Here is a 14,713-nt window from a genome sequence, read left to right on the forward strand (position 1 = left end):
AGCTTCTCTGCCTGATCTAACAACCCCACACGAGAAACAGTGTGCTACAAGAGTACAACAGAGAAAACTGCTGTCATTCACAACACAATCACATTCATCATCACACAAATATGCGCACAGAATATATAACCTGCAGTTTAAAATCAATTTAATTCAAACTGATTTCAAATTAGTTTGACTTATGTTTTCTTTGTCTTGGAATTCTGGCCATAAATCTGGACAAATTAATACTTAATCAAAATAGTTTGACATCAATTGACACCAAATTCATTTTCTACAGCTCAAGCAAAAAGTAGTTTAAAGGTTCCATTTTTACTTTTCAGTTCTTATTCAATCTTTCTGCAGTACATCGTTTTCGATTGACTACCTTTGATAAGCAGATAAAGAGTTGGATTAATCAACCACTGGCTTCACAGGAATTTACACCCACACTATTCCCTTTGGCTTGTAAAATTCACCTTTTTTCTGTCAAATCTCGGTGCTACACGATCCGATGCGTCGGTATTCATAAGCTCTGGTAATGTCTCCTGTGGAAGAAAGAAGCCATTGTAAATACAAACGGCCTGTTAAAACCCTCAACACACCAGCAGTACAACAAAGTAGATATATACCTGTAGTTTGCTAAGGGCCCTGTCTCTATCCATTGCAGTGCAGTAAAACAGCTGCTGTCGGCATTCAAACGGAAACAGGAACGGACTGCAATGTAACAATATAGATTACGTTACTACAATAAAACAAATAAGAAAGCAGGTTTGGGTCAGTGAGTTATGAGTCTGGATTCTCTCTAATAAGAGTAACAACGATAACAGCAGCAAAGACAATAACGTAACAACAATAATAACAACAACAACAGGATATTTACTACAAAACAATAGAGATACAATAAAATTTAGCCCCATCTGAAAAAGCCAAGGCTACCGGAGTGGAAACATGAAGATGGAGACGTACAACAAAACGAACTAGTTTGCAGATTACAAAAGCTTACCATTTTCGAGGAAGCTCTTCTACCCAGGCAGGAAAGTTACCAGTTATCACTGTAATGGGATCTGATCGAAATCGAAAAAGAGTAAATGTCACGAACTTCACATACCGGTACGTATCTCATCCTGACCGCAAACAACGGAACATTACCTTGCAATTGTCGGGTAATTTTTGCCGCGAGTTTATTGTTGATAAATTCATTAGAAGATAAGAACGCTCTGCGGCTTTGTCCCTGAAAAAAGCAAATTAAAATAAGATTTCTTTCTGTCTCTAAAAAGCCCTGGTCAAACGGGCTCGCAAGTAGACGCAAGTTAAAAACTTGCCTTGCGTGCACCTCCGTTGACTTGCGATGACTTGCGCCCACTTTGGTCGAGATCAAATTTGCACGCAAGTCGACGCAAGTTTTTCACTGTTTCGCCACCCCACCCAAGTCAACGCAAGTTGAGTGACGTCCATTCGTTGCTATAGCAACCTATTAGCCAATGAAATATAGCCTTGAAAGCCTTGAAATGGTTTTGTTTTCGCGTCTTAGGTGTACTTGCGAGGAAACTTGCGAGTCCGTTAACGTTTGAATTTGAGGCTACTTGCGACTACTTGCCGGTCCGTTTGCCCAGGACTTAAAGGAGCTTGAGTCATTGATTACAGCAAGAATACTCAATTGCTTCTTTTTCCCACAGACTGAAACACCCAAAACTTAGGCTAACTGCATGAAAGGCTTGATGGTTTTATAACACCGTAGAACTTTCCATTCATTTGGCACCGTCATTTGACCCAGACACAATTTAGGAGGGGAGTAAAAATACTCCTAGTCACTTCGTGCTACAGAAACCGGGATAAGCTCCGGCCTGGTGGGCCACGGCTCGTATGCAGACTTGACCCCTTTTTAAACTTTAGGAGCTTAATTTCCAGTTAGGCGCACTAACCTCATAAAGTGTTGTCCAATGAAGGTTGAGAACATGTAAAGCTTTCATGAGACTAATCACTTCGATACTTGGATCACAAGTGGCTAAAACGAGACAAAAAAAACATGAACGTTAAAACTGTAAAACTGTATCCGCGAATATAACAATTCTAGTGAAGGTTGCTCCAACAAGGCGTTTCTATTACCCCAGCAAGTTAAGTTGGTAGCAAATTTGATTTGCTGTCTGTAGATTGTATTTAAAAAATTGTTCAAGGTTTTGTTTCAACTTACTAAAGTTTTGAGGTTCACAATCCGAAAGGAGCTGACTTAAGGACACTTCTGAATCTGGAAGAGACAAAGATCAGTGAAGTGGCTACATCTATTTAAATTTTCTTTTTATACGGCACTACAAATATTAATAAAAGTTACGAGTCCTGACCTTTACTTCCGAGTTCCACAGCGTCGTACTAATTTTCTTAGCCTTAATATGCGTTTCTACGCATCATATCTCAATCTACGTTCGCATCGAAATTCTCTGAACTTTCTTACGAAACTTTCTTCGCGAACTTCGCGAACTAACTTACATACTAACTCTCAAAGAGTAAAGTTGAACGTACTTATTCAAAACAAAATGTCACGTGCATGCGAAACTTATCACATCAGTCGGATTCTATTGATATTCTATTCGATGGATGTTCATTTGACTTGTCAATTATTTGAATTCACGTGCTAGCAGGCGTTCTTAAAATATTTTCGGTCGACACGCATACAAAAGACACGACACATGTCCTTAAAGATAAGCCGTCATAATTTCTAAAGGTGGTGAATTGCAACTGTTCTTTTTAGAGCTATTTAACATCTTTACCAAACAGGGCTTCTTTCGGGAAAGGTTGTCCTACCAAGGCATAAAAGCGTACGCAACAAAGTCGAAAGGTACTATGAGTAATGGTTGATTACGGTTCCTTGTTTGAAGCATGAGGACCTCGAGTTGTTTCAGCGTGATAGAAGGAAACAGCACAAGCACTTGTAATCATGCTTTCTCCTTCCTCTTGCTGAAACACTGTGAACCTCAATCATGCAAAGCCACACCATTACTAACCATAATACCAATCGCGGACGCTTTTACGATTGTGGAACAACCTTTGTCGAAACAGCTGTATACAGCGTAATTTTTGATAAGTATCATCCAGAGACCAAGAGATCTTTCAAACAGAAAATTTATTTAATCCATAACAATCGCCAAGTACTACCTGAAACAATTTAAAAACGACTGCGATCCCGTTTCATCAAAGACATATGGACGTTATTCAGTCCCTTCCTGAATGTGCAACCGATGACCTGACAACTCGAAAATGGTGTTTTCATTGGAGATAAAGGAATAGGTGCTCAAATTCTTTCAGTTATTTACAGTGTGCATCATCAAATACTCACCATCTTCCTTCCATGTTTTCCTGGACAGTCGTGAACCAGTACTAGTGGCACCAGACTTGGGTTTACTGCTATTAACAGTTTGCTGTTCCCTTTGGTTTTGACTCAGAGGTCGAAACCTAAAATGACACAGTGGTATAGAGATTGTTATTATGAGAATAAAAACAACGGTAGAAACAGAAGCAACGACAGTGATAAAAAAAATTAAAATTGAATTATGCCCTCACTGTAATGGGCTTTTTATGTAAAAATAATATAATACAACAAAATGGTTACGAATTCCAACTGGCACAAGGCGGATCGCCTGCTTTATTAACAAATATGACCGAGGAGATGAACTAGGAGATGAACTCTGCCACGCTGTCTAACCAACAGCAACAATCACTTAATTAAAAAATGTCGATAAACAGCTTTGAGCCAAGATTGGTAACTTTGTGATTGTACTAGTCACCCAAGACCATGTAAAGCACTTGCTCAAAACAGAGATACTATGAGTCCCAACATGAGGTAAAGTTTATGTGATACCAGTTAGTGAATAAGACAACAGTTTGTGTGCCACCACCACCCCCCCTCCTCCCCCCTTACCATATTGTGTGTGTTGAGACCCAGATACTAGGTCTGCCTAGGATCCCACCGTGATCATCATCAAAGTCTTTGTCTTCATCGCCCTACAAGACAAAATATGTACCAATACAAATTTAAAAAATATGATTCCATGAGGTTCGAAGGGGAAACGGAGTTTAATCTTGTTTTTCCGTTAAAACGGACATGATAACTTTGCTTCTACAATATTAAGTTTCATTTTGCTTCTCAAGGATAATGAGTCCAGAACACATTTGAGAGGAAATGGAATCTTATTGTGTGGTCACTTTTTCACGGGTTATAACACGAAATCACTTGAACTAGAAACTTTTGAAGCAGTTCTGTATAATAACGTACCTGAGCAAACTGCTTGATAGCTTGATAGACTGTCATGTTGTAGGGAAGAAGATGATCTCCTAACAAAATCTCCAGTTGATGCCTACATCAAAACAGTCACCAATTGTTACATAAACCTATGGCAGTCGGCTCAGTTTGTGTTGTTACGATAAAGTGAGCTACAACATAGACCCTTTTCATAAATGGCTACCAATTAAAATTCTTTTGTATGCATTTAAATTAGCCTCTCCAACGTCGTTCGAGACTAAAAATTCGTTTGAATTATCAACTTAAAAACGAGGTTAGTAAGGCTAGTCTTAATACTTACAAAAGAATTTATAATTGGCAGCCATTTATGCAAGGGGTCTATTACAGCTTGAAAACATCACTAACCAAAAATAGTATAGAATAGAAATATAAAAATCTCAGCAAACCTTGAGTTGTTTTGTCCTTGTAGTTCAGTCGCCTGTAGGAACAAAACACAATCTTTTAAACTTCGAGCAGATACATGTACTATGTTAATTTGATGGAAAGATCAACTCCAAGATAAATAACCACAGTTCTTACCAAAGACTCATCGATGTCGTCGTCTGACCTGAAAATGTCAGTTAAAAACATGGTCAGTGCCTCACTACTCGAGCAGGGTCAAAATAAAAGAAACGTTGATTACAGGCTGAAAAAAAAACAACACTGGCGTACCAAAAGATCATTTAAAAGCACTAAGAATTTTCGTTTCTTATGAGAGAAATTAAGCACTTAAGTTTAACTTTACAAAGGAAATCCACAAGTTACAAAAAAACGACCAACAATTGTAAAAGAGCAAATCCCAATCCTTTATGGATAAATAAAGATCGTAGAAACGAAAGGTCTCTTTGACTAATTTACAACACTTCTGCTCTTGCCATCCCTGGATAAGTAAGTAATGAAAGAAACGTGCCATTTTGAATTTAGTGGGATGACAAGTTTAAATCAGCCGTTACATTTCAGGAAGAAAAAAAACACTTCGGACTTAAAATGACTATCATATCATTAAGTCACAAAAATATATAAATATACATCATCTATTTTGCTACTGTAGTTTATCGTTATTTGCCTACCCATCATCTTCACTACCATCATCATCTGGATTCTGTCATAAAAACAAACCAATCATGAAACTTCGAATGCAATTTAGATATCTACTACACAACTTGCTCCAAAAAACATACAGTCTGATTTAAATAGTAGAATTGTTCAAATGAAGCTCGCACCGCTCGTATTATGCAAAAATCAGTTGCAAGTTTCATCATTTACCACTGTCAGAGGCTAAGATTGCCAAGGGGCTTTAAAAATGTTTCGCGTTTGAGTCTACAGGAAAATTTCCAGATTATGCAATAATCAGTTTACCAAAATGCTTCATTACACTTCACCAAGGTTAACAGCCACCTTCATTTCTTTTTTTTTTTAAACGGCAGTTATTGTTTCGCATAGCAAACAATCCGATGTAATGAACAATTCAACCATGTATGACTTGATTTGCATTTCTTTTTTTCTTATTTGCATATAAGAAATCTGAAGACACTACAATTTATAAGTTAGGTACGGCCTTGCAAGCAAAGGGACACATTGTCACTAACCTCTCGCTTCTTTCCATAGCCTCGAACAACTAGATACCTCTCAATAGCCTAAGAGTAATAATCAGTGATGCAGGTAATATTAAAACCTTATTCAATTAATATGTCAGAAGCAAAATTGCGCAGTTTTCAATTGAGTGTCGTAAAGAATCACTCTAGCCAATCACAAAGGACACAAACAATCAAGTGAACCAATCAAAACTTGAAGTAATTACATGTAGCTGACGCAAAGCGCGGGAAAAAGAGTGCAAATGAGTCACGATTGGTTTTGGTTTTACTTCTGATTGGATGAAAAAGTAGCGCGAGTTTTTTCAGCCAATCGTGTAGTGTAGTTGATGCAAAACCAATTATTTTTCGACACTCAAATGAAAACCACTCTAAAGCAAGTAATAAACTGAAGCTGGCGTTTACCTGAACAAGAGCTAGAGGATCAATTTTCACTGGGCCACGTTTCCACTGCCGCAAGCCCTCGCAATCAGGGTGTCTTTGTAGAAGGCACTAATGAGCAAGTGCAGTGCATTAGCTAAGTTGGAAAGTTCAAAATGCAAGGTTTGCATGGAAAAAGTTGCTGGAAAGTAAGCCCAGCCGTTCAGCAATTACAAAATATATTCTGCACTGTTAGAACAGTACAATAGTTGACTACATGTAGCGCATTTTGTAGCCATGTTATTTTAATATGTAAGAGTGGTACTTGCAATATGTTATGGTTCTCTCTAATCTCAATATTTCCTTACACTTTACCCTGTAGAAAATCACAGTTCACACGCACACACACAAAAAAAACATTAAAGTTTTTTCTCTTTGTGGATATTATCAAAATATGGTGATGATTAAAAATAAGAAATAACGTCGAAGTCGCAAGCCAAGCAGTAAGGACAATATTTTGAGTTTATGAATAAACAAACCTTGATTTGATGAGAACTGAAGAATCTCAGAGCTTGTGATCCCCTGAAAAGCAACAATCACAAACCTTTGAGTGAAGCTGGTCTTATTTGGTACATATCTCAACAGGATATTACTTTGGCAAGTACCTTGCTCCAACAGCTCCTCCTGGTGTGTCGTGAACTTTGACTGGAAGCTGGAAAAACAGGTAAAATAACGTTTTCTTTTCATACTTTTCATACTTTGAGGGTTACTGAACTCATTCGTCGGAAGAATGTATTCCCAGGCTTTCAGTTTAAGATAAACATTGCTTTCTACAAGAAAGTTCCAACTACATTACTTACAACCAACATTTTTCAAGTAATGACATTCATAGCCCACAAATGCAAACTGACGTCTGCTTTTTTTTCATGAAAAAAAGCTATCTGTGAAAACTAGTCAGGTGAGTTACGTCTTTGAAATCAAAGTAGTTAAAGCAATCGCAATTTACTGAAAAAGGACAGAGCCATATGCAAGCTACAACCACATTGAATCACACAAAAATCGTGTTAATATATCCTTTTTTAATCAGTACAGCACTGGTATGAGAAGAAATATATCAAACACGAAAGACCGTGTTTGACCACATTTCCAAACACCGAGAAGAGAGTTGAAATTACGACGCGTAGGGGGAGTATTTTTGACGAACTTTGACGTGTTTGGAAATGTGATCAAACACTGTCTTGAATGTTTGATATATGTATCTTCTCAATCGAAACTAAAACTAAAGAGAAAACGGAGAAATAAAATTGTACAAATCTATGCTAATTAAGATCACATATCCAAACAACGCCACGGTCATGATTTCCTATGTTTAAACTTGATGAATTATATTATGAGTTTGAGAAGAAAGGTTGATGTTACCACAGTATTACTGTACATCATTTACCTGTTCTAACTGGTTAATGCACAAATGAAGTTTCTGTATCAACGCAGTCATGGAGGCTGTTTCGGGTTCACTCTGTCAAATAAAAAACCAAATCAGCGCTCTGATTTAAAGCTCACCAAGTGATTTTCCAATCAACTACTTCGCACAGTAATAATAATAACGTTTAGACTGAAAAGCTTCTCTCCTAAACACATAAGTGTTTCCTAGCGAGGTCACGAACACTCGAAATATTCATCACCTAGAGTTCACCTCTTAGTTATATTCAACTCAGTTTAATGACCGAGTCTATGATGTTTAGGCTGTATGATGTTTACTAAGCTGTATGCCGATTTTAGGTGTTTTTAGGTGTTTCACCAGTTTGGGTTGTGTGATAGTTCCATCATTCTCAGCATCTGGGGCTGTATCTAAAGGCATTTGGAGTTGGGCAGTCAATCAATGAATTCAGTGCTGATTGTCAATTGGGCGAGACATACATGTCTGAGTTGTACATGTGATATAACGGGCCAAAGCCAGTAATGATGTGTTTTTAATTCAAAACCCTTGGAATATTCTAAGATTTTATAGAAGAAGAACTATACCTACCACAATTTTCAGGTCTTCAGTTGAGTTTGTTTCCTACAGCAAAGAAAATAACGATGACGTTTATGACCTTTCATTTTTACTCTACCATTGATTTTGTGCTGGGGTGAGAAAGGTCAACACACCAACAGTGCAAATCCTCTTTAAATAAAGTCTTTACTTACTTAGTTACTTACTTACTTACTTACCACATGAAGAAATAAAGTTACTGGCTGTTAACGTTACACTTACCGGTAATCCCATAAAAACATGAAAAAATATTCTGAGTCTCTTTTCCTGAGGAAGGGTGTCACTACCTTCTGTAGACGTTAGATATCTGAAAAAAACAAATTAAACCAGGAAAGAAAAAAGTAATGGTTAATTGTTTCACATTGGCCGTGTATGTAACAATTAAAACAAAACCACACCTGCATTACAAACTGAATTTCCAGATCTAATAAGAACCGAGGCAAATCATACCGCATTAAACAGCATACCTAAGGAGATTTGGTACCAGTCCACTGTGAAGGATCTCAAATGCACAGGCACTGTTGTCTTCATTAGTTAACACATTGGAGACTTCCTGTTCACACAAACAAACGACATATTTTAAGGTGATTCAATTTAAACAGTGTTGATCCTTGTGCTTAACATGATTACCGTTTTCTCGTCACAAGTAGAGCATGTGTCAAACAACCAAAAACGAAATAATTATTATTTACCTTGAGTGCTGACGTAAATTTTTGTTTCTGCGATAAGAAACAAACAAACAATCAATTCATTGAAGAAATATTAATCACCATTGCTTGCAATTATTTTGAACAATGGACCCTTTCAGGTTATTTTCAAGTGTAAAGCCTGCTTAGTCCTTCAGACAAATAACGAGGCGAATGATATTTGAATTTACCCTAATAGGATTTCATTATTCGCCAATTGGAGTCCACTTCAACTGGCAAACTACTTTTTTTCAACCAGATTACAACTAATGTATTACATTTGTATTAGTTTCTTTCTTTTTATGTTTGTGTTTTTTTACTACTTTAGATAAATTACTACATATTCTCAATAAAGTTTATCAAGTTGCAGTTGTGTGTATCATCGTTAGTGTTAGGTTTCTAGCCCTTCAATGGACCCAGCACATTATTTTACTGACTTCACGACTTCCATGACTTTTTCCCTCAGCTTTACAGTGCGACTACTCTAAATCGTGGAGATCAACAATAGTTTTCCAAACAAATTATCCATGTAATCAAGCTGTACATTACAAAGGCAACAGATTTGTGGTCATTATGGATCATTTGTAAGAACACTATTCCTAACCTCCACGATTTTTATTCGAAAAATTTTTAGGCGCCCTTCGTTGGAGTAGTCGCACTGTAACCAATGTATTTGTATTAAAATATATTCAAAAAACGTTTTGTAGTGCCCGCACTGAACACAGTACTTTCTTGAAATGCCTAACTTATAATTATCCATCTGGCAGCTCAATCATGCAAACAGGATAACTGTCACAAACTTACATCTAAAGCCAACTCTTCTGAAGCACTCTTTAGCTGACGTAACACACTGAGTGCAGGGTGAGAATCTCCCTTCTGTTGATCAAAATACTCAGCACAGAACTTAGATGCTGCAAGAAAGAGTTTTACATCTGTATTATTACAAGATGCACTTTCTTTAGGATCGCTACGATTATCTGAAGATCAGTTATAAAATTAATGTATGTTTTTTATTTAGTTTTACCTTGGTCTTTGATCCAATTCATAATTTTATCTCGGTTTTCTGACACAGTGCTCCCAACAGATGCCTCCATCTTCAAGAAATAATATATCCAATATAATTATGACACATGCATTTGTGTTACTTTATGTGTGCTCAATGATCACAGGTAGATAAAGATATCTATGTCCTAATATCAAAGCTTATGACTAGATGGAATAATGAGTTGCTTGTTAAAGCATTTGACAAGAAAGATTAAAAGTAACGTCAATCGGCGTTTCGATTCATCAAGCTTCATTCTCAAGATTGAGGTCGTTAACGTGCATGTCAAAGTTGTTATGAAGGAGTTGAGTTGAAATGGATTGCATTCCAGTATGCGTTAAGTGGGTAAATGTAAGTTACTAATCACCAGCAAGTAGCATTTCGAGTTTATTCCGGCACTTTTTTTTATAATGGAGAAATGATCGGTAATCGATGGTTTTTCGACTACTTGTTGTAGTTGTAGTTTCATATGCTTTCCAATCAAAGATCTTGAGCTGGCGTGTTCGTTGATGTGTTGGTAAACGTGTCCATATGTAGAAGCAACATAGTCAAAAAAAACGACACCATATACTGCACCTTAGCTGGTCTCTCTGAGAGCAGTGCAGATCTTGAATTCAATCTTGTCGATGATTGAGACGCCAGAAAAGCCGCTCTGCTTTCGTGAAGCATTGTCTTTGAAGAAGGTCCTCCAATCTGCTGTCGGTTAACCTCTACTTGTACTTCTGATGTGCTAGGAAAGCTTGACGCCTTGCCTCTACCAGGCCTTTTGGAATACCGTTTTCTTCGCAACACATCTCCTAATCTCCTGTAATGCAGATTGAAGTAAGAGATTGTCGTCAAGAAATTAAGAGCTCTTCAGGAACATTCAAGTCCAGAACCTATATAAAATTTTCAAGGGATACATAACTGACATATTGACTTTTTTTCTGGACCATACTTAACATCTTCAATCAGCTTTTTACCAGTCTTCCCTTGATTGTATCGAAGTGACACCCACACCACTTACAAGAAAATGAAATAGATCGAAGTTTGGTATCAGGTCCTTTTTAGGGCAATCAATGTTTTTGTGGAAATCATAACCATCGGAACTTGAAATTGGTAAAACTTGAATTTTGTGCGAGCCATATTGGGTATAAAAATTGGATGAAATTGCCTTAAAAATACCAAAATGCGCCTTAGGAGCTACGTTTTGATGTCATAAAAGTTTTGTTGATTCTTTCCAATGATCCCAAGAACCAGATATTTTCTGAAGGTCACAACCACTATAACTTTCACGCAATTTTCAATTTTGAGCACTTTTCAAAAATCTTGGGTGCCTTCCATTTCATCAAAAATCCTGGAACTTTCCAAATGAAGGCAAAAAGTATGGAAATTTCCTGGAAACGTTTCCAGAAAATATGAGAGTTATCGAATTTCAGTTACCAACATGTGAACAGAATACTGGAGAAAATGCGCAGAAGTCAAAATGCAGAGGTGGGTGTCTTAAATAAAACACCAGCTATAAAATATCAACTGAATTGTAGAACTTAGCTTGCCACAGAGGGCCTGGTAAATGTCTGAGCAAACAAACAATCCCACAATAGAATGCTGTTGGAACAAGTAATCTAACTTGTCACCATTGGTAAAATGTACATCAAACAAATAAAGAGAACTCAGACCTTGTGACTGGTAATGATGAAGTATTTTCAGTGGCTCTCTGTCCTGGGCTTTCATTTTCACTGCTGTTTGCCAGACACTCTGATGAACAGTTCTTATCTGACACACTTGGTTTATTTGCTAGCAGGCCATTGGCTAAGTCTCTAACTCTATGCATCACCCCCTCCCTTCTGAATGACACATGGAAAACATCAGGCAATTTCTGCATGACAATTTCTGCCATTTGAAGAGCATTAGTAATGACTCTCAAGTCTGTTGATTGAAGCATTCCCCCTATCAAACTGGAGATTGGATGTCTTTTGAGGACCACACCTAAAAGATCAGGAGGGGCATGACACAGCACCCTCAGAATAGCGTTCACGCATTTGTGTCGAACAGCAGGTCCAACTGAAGAGCTGAATATCTTGTACAAAGCAGAAAACATTCCACAAGTGTAAGATGAAGCTAATTCAGCTTCCTCGCATAAAACTACTAAACGCTCATCACTCCTTGGGGCTTTTGCTTCATCGGTTTTGGACGGGGCTGTAGATGTCTCACTTCCTCCCGGACATCGCTGTATTTGCCTTGATGTTCCAGTGTCTTCATTTGTCTACAGAGAAAAGTTCACGATATTAAGCTCATGTGCAACAGGTTTGCTAAAACCATACGAGACAAAGAGTAGGTAAAACCTCATTGTAGCTTATTTTACAGGCTGTAACATACACTGTTTCAATACCTGTGGAATTCGTGGTGTTCCCCCTTGTTATCAATATAACTTAGAAATTAACTTGTCCTTAGTGATAACTTTCCCTAATGTTTAACCTATCAGATTAGCATCGTCTTGGTCATTCCAAAGACAAAGTATGCGTCAGGATTTCATAAGGAACTTGACAACCCCATATCTGTGAAGTTACTATTATGCTACATTACATGTTATATTCAAAAAGAAATAAACAAAACAAGTGAAGATAATATGGCATGTTGTGTGGCCTGAAACTGTTTGCCTGTTCAAATCACAGAGTAGTCTGTCTCACTTATTTCCAATCTTCTTAGTTCATATCACCATCTCCAAAGTAGACAGATTCGGTTAGCATGTTTACATACTTGTTGCCTCCCAGTTCAGACCACATGATGATTCATTAGGGAGGTTAACAATTGTGCTTGCTACATGCAAGTGATTACATGGAAGTATGTAAAAACAGAAAAAAAGTAACTTTCCAAATAAATGTAATAATATAATAATAAAGACTTTATTTAAGGAGGGTTAAACACTTATTAGCCAAAGGCTAATAAACTTGTGGCCCTCAGAAAATAAAACTATGAATACAAATATATAATATAATAAAAGTCAAAAACCTAAAAATGATTATGAGACGCGAGTATATTAATTACAATACGATTAACTTAAATTTAAAAAGTTAAATCCTAAAATGGTCCATAGCTTTTTTTTTTTCAGTTTTTAAGGACTTAACGGAGTCCAATTTTCTGGTATTTAGAGGCACATTATTCCAAAGTCTTGCTGCTGATACAGCAAAAGAACGGCCTCCTTCAGTCTCACGCTTATAATAAGGGCAGATAGAATTATAGCTGGCATACCGCGTGCTTCTGTTATGTTATGTATTGTTAATTACTAAGTGTTTATTGAGATAGTTCGGAAGAGAGCCATTTATGCACTTATAAAAAATAGCACATTTGTTAATTTTACTCTGTTCATAAAAAGGTATCCATCCCAGCTTATTGAAAAGTGTCACAGAGGGGGCTAGGCGGTCGGCATATAAAATGATCCTAGCTGCACGCTTCTGTAATTTCAAGACTCTGTAAAGCAGATCCTTCTCACATGACGACCAAATGATGTCAGCATAGCTCATTACTGGGCGAATAATGGCATTATAGAACAACAATCGCTGTTTAAGTGACAGAAAGGCTGTGATTTTACTCAAAACACCTATGCGCGAGGCAAGCTTATTGCAAAGATTTTCAACATGACAATCAAATGAGAGTGAGCTATTGATTGTCAAACCTAAAAGCGTTGCACTTTTAACATTTACGAGCCTATTGTCCTCAACGGTGACAACAAGATCATCATTGATCTTAGACGCCAAACACTTTCCGGTGATCGTTAAGACTTTGGACTTTGACTCGTTGATTGGGAGTTTACGAATCATTTCATCAGATGACGTGAATTGGGTGGCAAAACTGATCAGTAGGTAATTAGATAATTAGATAATTAATTAGATACACGACCCCTCAAGCATGTAGTGCTTAAACGATAATCGTGTTTTAAATATAGGATTTTACTCTTACTTTACTTTATCAGACTGGTGTAAACAGGTTAGCAGAATCAATCTTTGCTGTCCTTCTTTATCTATGTAAGGAGTTACCTGCTGCATACTGTTGAAGTCCACAGTGTATGTCCTACCGAGAGTGGTGAGAGTAAGCTCATCCTCCCCACTCTGATATGCAGCCTCGATAATTTTGCTGTCAATCCAGGAATATGTGTGCCACAGTCCTCTGTCATCTCTCCACTGCCACAATCCCTGTTCTGACTTCTGCTGTGGCTTACACAGCAGGGCATCCACTGAGAATATACCTAAAAACACAGTGGCGACATTCCTAGTGTAACTATTCATACCTCTGGTGCATTCTTTGATGTTACAATGTATTTCGTGGTAACTTAATGCACGTGATATTGAGAAGTTAACTCCATTTTGCAAGTGAACTCACAACATGACAAGCTCCCAGTTGGCTTGACAGCTCAGTTGGTATCTAGAGCACTGTACCATTATCGCAAGGTCATGGGTTTGAATCCCATTTAAGCCTGGTTTTTTGCAGGTTTAAATTTCACAACTGCTTAAAATGTTTGTAGATAACTGCAATAATCATTCATGTCTTTACTTAATTCCATTATAACTGGTACTCTTCCGTATAAAACTTGAACTAAAGTTCACCAATACTATAAAAAACTTACCATTTGATGGCAATTTTGGTAGAAGTTCACTAATAGAAACAAAAGGTAGAATTATTAATCTTTTAGTTTTATTTATTGAGGGTTACATATGTATCAGAGATGGCATATTAAAACTTAGCGCACACACACACACGCACAATAGC

The 14,713-nt window shown here is 37.2% G+C and overlaps 1 protein-coding gene and 1 pseudogene across 5 annotated transcripts in view; both read right to left on the reverse strand.

Moving 5' to 3' along the window:
* LOC110049587 (E3 ubiquitin-protein ligase TRIP12-like) overlaps positions 1 to 14,713 on the reverse strand; it is a 51,189-nt gene that overhangs the window by 6,379 nt on the left and 30,097 nt on the right. For all 5 annotated transcript variants that reach the window (XM_020755392.2, XM_020755391.2, XM_089293809.1 and 2 more), the window contains 28 exons: positions 14,571 to 14,599; positions 13,984 to 14,192; positions 11,626 to 12,212; positions 10,544 to 10,772; positions 9,950 to 10,019; positions 9,730 to 9,836; positions 8,932 to 8,958; positions 8,707 to 8,792; positions 8,462 to 8,546; positions 8,234 to 8,266; positions 7,652 to 7,723; positions 6,873 to 6,919; positions 6,747 to 6,789; positions 6,253 to 6,339; positions 5,845 to 5,892; positions 5,326 to 5,357; positions 4,796 to 4,823; positions 4,663 to 4,694; positions 4,250 to 4,331; positions 3,896 to 3,978; positions 3,314 to 3,429; positions 2,174 to 2,227; positions 1,905 to 1,987; positions 1,132 to 1,213; positions 986 to 1,046; positions 612 to 696; positions 459 to 527; positions 1 to 44 (listed from right to left, as the gene is read on the reverse strand). The exon at positions 1 to 44 is cut by the window's left edge and continues 55 nt beyond it. In XM_020755392.2, coding sequence (XP_020611051.2) covers positions 1 to 44; positions 459 to 527; positions 612 to 696; positions 986 to 1,046; positions 1,132 to 1,213; positions 1,905 to 1,987; positions 2,174 to 2,227; positions 3,314 to 3,429; positions 3,896 to 3,978; positions 4,250 to 4,331; positions 4,663 to 4,694; positions 4,796 to 4,823; positions 5,326 to 5,357; positions 5,845 to 5,892; positions 6,253 to 6,339; positions 6,747 to 6,789; positions 6,873 to 6,919; positions 7,652 to 7,723; positions 8,234 to 8,266; positions 8,462 to 8,546; positions 8,707 to 8,792; positions 8,932 to 8,958; positions 9,730 to 9,836; positions 9,950 to 10,019; positions 10,544 to 10,772; positions 11,626 to 12,212; positions 13,984 to 14,192; positions 14,571 to 14,599 — 2,610 coding nt within the window. The remainder of the gene's footprint in view (positions 45 to 458; positions 528 to 611; positions 697 to 985; positions 1,047 to 1,131; positions 1,214 to 1,904; positions 1,988 to 2,173; positions 2,228 to 3,313; positions 3,430 to 3,895; positions 3,979 to 4,249; positions 4,332 to 4,662; positions 4,695 to 4,795; positions 4,824 to 5,325; positions 5,358 to 5,844; positions 5,893 to 6,252; positions 6,340 to 6,746; positions 6,790 to 6,872; positions 6,920 to 7,651; positions 7,724 to 8,233; positions 8,267 to 8,461; positions 8,547 to 8,706; positions 8,793 to 8,931; positions 8,959 to 9,729; positions 9,837 to 9,949; positions 10,020 to 10,543; positions 10,773 to 11,625; positions 12,213 to 13,983; positions 14,193 to 14,570; positions 14,600 to 14,713) is intronic.
* On the reverse strand, positions 12,134 to 13,974 carry LOC149109223 (uncharacterized; annotated as a pseudogene).

Source organism: Orbicella faveolata, unplaced genomic scaffold (assembly GCF_042242905.1).
Source record: "Orbicella faveolata isolate gen_17 unplaced genomic scaffold, um_ofav_v1 contig_25, whole genome shotgun sequence".
Taxonomy (NCBI): domain Eukaryota; kingdom Metazoa; phylum Cnidaria; class Anthozoa; order Scleractinia; family Merulinidae; genus Orbicella; species Orbicella faveolata.